The following is a 5,936-nucleotide window of genomic DNA, read 5'->3' on the forward strand; positions in this document are numbered from 1 at the left end:
ATAATTAAATAATTTTTTAAAATAAGTAATTATATAATTTTTGTAAATATTAAAAATTACATTTATATTTTTTTACCAAATTATTATTACTTAGAAGAACACCTCTCTTATTTATTGAAGTACATTTTCACCCTCTATTGTTTGTTCATCACTTAGCTTCGTTCATTCTAATCTTCGCCGTCGCCATCGTGAGATTCGTCAACATCATCGCTATCTCCTGTCCTCTCACTCGGTCCCTCTTTCTTCCGTGGATCATCCTTTAACGATTCGCTGAAGTCCCATCGTAGTGGTTGTTGTTGTTATCGCGGCTCTCCCTGCAACCTCCTTACTTCTGAAATTAAGTTTTTGTTCTATCTTTTTTGTTGCTTTATATCCTTTAATTTTGTTCTGAACTGAGTTAATTGGAATAAGAGTAGTTTTAATTTTGACTCAGAAACACCTAGGTTGTTGTTGTTGTGTTATTTTTGAGTACTTTTTTGATGTTATAGTTGCTGATATTATCTTGTGGTTGTTATTATGTTTTGTTTTTTTTTTTAATTTATTTTCTTGCAATGTCCCCTGCTTGCTGATGTTGTTGTGTTACAACTTTTTTTATTTAACATTGCTCTATCTCTTGAGGGAATGTGAATGTTTGCATATTAGGCAGGAATGAATCCCCAAAACACAACAATAAAGAAAGAAAAAGTTTAGAGGATTAGCACTTTTATTAAAATTTGGCCAGCACTTAACTAGTAAAAAAAGTGAATAATCTCACACCATTAGATGTAATCTTACACCATTCAAAACACTAATAATAATTAATTAATAGTTACAAATCACAAAATCTATTGACCCACAGCACTCCTCATAAAGAAAAGTAGTCCTGTCTGAATTAAACTAATTTTGACGATATATATATATAAAATGTTAGAACTTATTAGTACATGTTGTGACTGGTGCAGGGATCGTGAAGAGGAGTTTACCTAGTCTTGCTTGTCTTTTGGATTTTTAGCATCTGATTCCCACCATAGCATTCCTAAGATGACTGTTGTGGAAATAAATTCAGAAATAACTCGCTTATATATTAACTGTTGGATCAACTATGGGACACTTACATATTTTGACTACCTTGTGAAAATTTTCTTACACCAAATGTGTTTTCTTTATCGATTAATTGGCTCTTTGCTGAACTTGAGAGCTGGTTTCTTTTACCACTTAAAAAAATAAACTTTTTTTAATAAATGATACTTATCGATAAAAATACCTTTTAACTGATCCAACTTAATAAAACCTTGTAAATCCATCTTCGTTTTAAAATATTGAAAACTTCATTTGCTACATACCTCATCTTCTAGTGCATTGTTCTTTTACTCTTTGATTTTGCATTATTCTAAGAACTTAAAAATGATTATTGTATTGTTTAATCTACAATAGAGTCACTACTAATAACTACTATTCAATGCTGCCCATTCTAAAATTGTCATGGCTCTCAATCATAATAAAACTTGTGTTGAAGGTACCACAAACTTATTTTTAAAACAGTTGCATTTACATTCTTCTACAAAACAGATAATAATTATTACGAATTTCTACTTTTTTGTGTTTTCTGTTGTTAATACTATACATTCACCAATTTTAGAATATTAATAAAAACTTTACATGATTATACTATTTGCACTTCTAAAAGTAGGTTCAGCTACTTTATTTTCATTCAAACCCAAATTTATAGAAGAAGTCCTGCTTATTCTTTGTGTTTCTACTTTCGACTGTTGATATTGCACTCTTACTTATATTAAAATCTTAATATAAACTTTACATGATTCTATTTTTGACACATCCAAAAATAGATTTTTTTTGGGTACCATAAACTCATTTTTAAAACAACTTCATCTACATTATACAAAGCAATTAATAATTGTTATCTTATGTTAAATTGGTGGATAACAAGTATCATACCCTGTATGAAGATTGTGCCGCTTGGATAAATCTCCTGAAAGCCAAAAAAAGATCATCATAGATCCGTACTTCAGTGGAGCTTTAACTTCATGGCATTTTGCAATAAAATGTTTCGTTTGTTGGAACAGACAAATGAAAATGCAAAATGTTTAGAACTTCATTCTCCATTTTCAATACCTGTGAAAATGGCACTTATTAGATGGGGGGGTGGGGGGTTCAATTTCATGCCCAGCTACAAAATATGCGATACCTCTTCTTTTGTGTAAGTGTTATCTGTGATGAAGCAAAATTTCTCCACTCTAGGAGCACAAATCTCTTCATACTTTCTTAAATCCAAATGAAGTTTAGGAAAACAGAAAAAAAGGAAGACATGTTATAATTTCCTAATATTATAGAAAGAATAGAAATGATATCTTATATTATCATTTAATGACCATCAACAAATTGAACCAAGAGTTACTGGAGTAAAACTAACAATGTCACAGAGAAGAGGGAGTATAATGAAAATTCACTAGCTCATTACTAGCTCATTGATTTATTTTATTGTAAGTACAATTCAGTTTGGTGGTTTCATGCGTGTGCTTCTTAGATGGTAGCTGGTAGGTGGATATTTTGTTGTCTTAGTAGTGTGAGAGCTATGAGCCCTGATTGGTGTATATAGTGTCTTTTCTTTTTTTAACTTATTTTAAGGTTTATTAAAGTTTCTATTATTTTTCACAAGAGATATTTTATTAACAAGTTTATTCTCACTCTTAATGTTTTGTGAGCATCTAGTAATTTTTCATGGAAATTGCCATTTTTCATCTGCCTAGCCAAGGATCACATTAAGTCAAATTGACTCTTCTTACAAGTTTGCATAATGAAGGTTATTCACTGAGCAAACTCGCACTTAGTAGTTGATAATTTGAATCTGTTCAATCAAATTATAAACTTACAATTATGCATGCAAACTTCCAACAATACAGGAATATATCTAATTACTTCTATAACTACTCTTAAAGCCTTCTTCATCCCCTTCATCTTCTACCCTTTGGAATTGTCTTCTCCGTGCTTCCATCTGCCAAAACATCAATGCCTTATAGTCACTTGAGTTTTACATGTCAATTGTAACTTCAATACAATATGAAATAAAATTTGGTATCATATAAAAAAGCTTGATCTCTTTAGAAACCATGCATCATTGATGTCTTCTCATGACCAAAAACCATATATATGTGAAAAAAGGGTAAATTAGATTTCACTCTTCGGAGTTACATGATATTTTTATAGACGACACATCTCTTGGCAAAATATTAAAAACATACAAAAATATAGGGTAATAATAATTTATAAGATTTCTTTTTTAATTTTTAAAAAATCTTATACTAAAAATGATTGGTTGATTTTCAAATTTTACCAAGTAATCAAAGTTGCTGACATGTCATCATTAGAGGAGAAAAATGACTTAAATTCAATGTAAAAGATGTTGGTATCAACTTTTATATAATAAAATTAGACAGATGTTATTTAACAGAAATCTTAGGAGAAGTTAGTGTATATTTTTACCAAGGAGTGAGGCCGAGGAAAGACAAATTTGTAGTGAAGAGAAGATGTGTCACCTGATCATCTGAAAGTCTCAGTTGGTCAGCAACAGCCAGCTTGTTCCTGTAATGTGCTGAAGCACATTCTTCTTTTGAACTTTCAGAAACTCCTTTATGATTAATCATTTCAACACGAAAGCCATTGCTCATGAATACTTTATCCATCCAATGCTTTGTGTTGGACTGTCCAAGGAACCAGCAGAATGCATGTTTTTCATTCTTTTGATTTCTTAAGGAATAACTTAGAAAATTTGCTACATTCATCACTCACCTTACCATAACTCAATTTACTTGAAAATTAATAGCAAACTAACCTTGATTTCTATTTCTGCATCAGATAAAAATGTAGGGAACTCTTCCAGAAAAAAGCTTCCTTCCATGGCCACACTGCTTAACATTGACAAAACTTCTTCAAAATTTGCCAATGTTATCATAGGAAACTCCTGCAGGAATAAACTCTAATTAATATGTGGGGTTTTAAAAGAAATAAAATATTATAAAATAAGATTTTTTTATAACTCTTATGATTAACAAAAATTTTTTTACCATATTTAATTAGTTGTTAAAACTCAAGTTAAATTAAAAATTAATGTTAACCATGATGACATAATTCATTTCATCCAATAGTTGTCAGACATGTCATATAGGGGGTAATTTACCTTTTATTTGAGAGAGAGTTAGGTAGAATTCAATTCCTCTAATAATCCGTACATAATTACTTAAGAATACGATGAAAAGTCAATTTGCAGAGAAATTCAAAAAGTAAATCTTAATTAAAGCTTTGAGAAGTATAAATCATGAATTAAGATTAGTGGCACTATGTAATTAGTAATTGTTTCTTAAATCAATAGTATCCCTTTTCGAAGATTCATACTACTTAGTGTCTGTGCATTCTTATTTTCTTATTCTTAAATTCTTATTGAAGTTCAACATGTTTCCTAATTAGATTTTAGTTATGTACGAGAATCTGCCATGAAAAATAATTTTGGAGGCTAATTTTAGCCACAGAACTCAATTTAGTGGCTAATTTTAGTCACGGCAAATTAAATTTGCCACTACTATTAATATGTGGGTAAAATACTATGGCAAACTTCTGTTTTTCTGGTAGTGTAGTGTGATAAGCGTAGAGTAGATGATTATAGGGTAGTTTTATGTGAATTAGTGGTGATGGTTGTTGTAACGACCCAATTTTCAATATGTCTAGATCATACCGGAAACTGAGCGCTACCAATTTGTCTTCCTAATTATTATCTATTATTTATCATATGAGCCTGATTCGTTGTTAAACGCGTAGTTAATTTCCGTGGTGTATTTTTTTTTTTTGAAAACGTTTGGATTAATAGACAGAATCATTTATAATCAATTCACAAGTAATAACAGATAAAACAGTTACATCACAAGTAGTTGACAACATTCGGTGATTCAGCCTTTAGTAGCATATAGACTGTTAGTTAGAACACCCCTAGATTTAGCTAAATAATATCTATATACATATATATACATACAACATCCCAGATCCTAACCTGTTCAAGAGGTCCCTAAGCTGGCACCTAGGCTAGCCTAGACTCTATACTCACCTAGTCCCTCTAAACTACTAAAGCGAGGGAAAGTACGTTCTAGGTCTTCAAAACTCAAGTCAAGTGGAACGTCATCAAAAGATAGAACATCATCTGCTACTCCTCTGCACGATCAGACTTTTCCACAAGACGTCTCTCTGGTACCTCATGAAGTAGCCACACAATAGGAATCTCGTACACCGGATTTAGGTTAAAGTGTGCATACGAAGGGGGTGCAGACGTTGGCTGGTCTCACAGTATATACATATAATCAAAGAACGATATTCACCCTAGACTTAGAAGACTGCCTAGAGTAGAATCCCTTTTTGCGTACAATCGTCAGCGAACTACGGAAAGGAACTCTTATTTCCATCTGAAGGGGAAAGGGAGAGAGAAGGGGTAAGAATTGGGGAGTTCTTAATAGGGTCGGGGTTATTAGTTACGTTCATTTATTTGGGGTCGATTAGTAGACGAATAACATAATATAGCGAAGCAGTAAACAGAAGATAAAGATAGAAAGAGAAAGTAGAGAGAACAGAAAGCAGAACACAAACAAAAGAATACAATAAAACACCGAAATAGTATGCAAGCAGACAAACATAAAGAAATAAACCACACACAGAAAGGAATGCAACAGAGAATGAAACCCCCAAACACCAAAATATTTACTTCCTTGCCCTTTTATGGATCAAAAAGGTGTTCTTCATTGTTCTTCACTACACTCAAAGTGTTCTTCGTGTTCTTCGTAAATTCTTCAGATTCTTTCTTTGTTTTTACCCGTTTTTCAGTCTTTTCAGCAACCGATTTTTACCATAAATCAAAATAAATTTTCAGCCACTAAAACCCCATCTTTTCTACATGATTT

General features: G+C 31.7%; 1 protein-coding gene across 1 annotated transcript; it reads right to left on the minus strand.

Moving 5' to 3' along the window:
* Positions 3,454–3,950, minus strand: LOC110262826. Its single transcript, XM_021103493.1, has 2 exons — positions 3,830–3,950; positions 3,454–3,698 (listed from the first exon to the last, which is right to left on the minus strand). The coding sequence occupies exons 1-2, from the start codon at positions 3,947–3,949 to the stop codon at positions 3,477–3,479; spliced, it is 342 nt and encodes a 113-aa protein (XP_020959152.1). The 5' UTR covers position 3,950; the 3' UTR covers positions 3,454–3,476.

This window comes from Arachis ipaensis, chromosome B05 (genome assembly GCF_000816755.2).
Source record: "Arachis ipaensis cultivar K30076 chromosome B05, Araip1.1, whole genome shotgun sequence".
Lineage (NCBI taxonomy): Eukaryota > Viridiplantae > Streptophyta > Magnoliopsida > Fabales > Fabaceae > Arachis > Arachis ipaensis.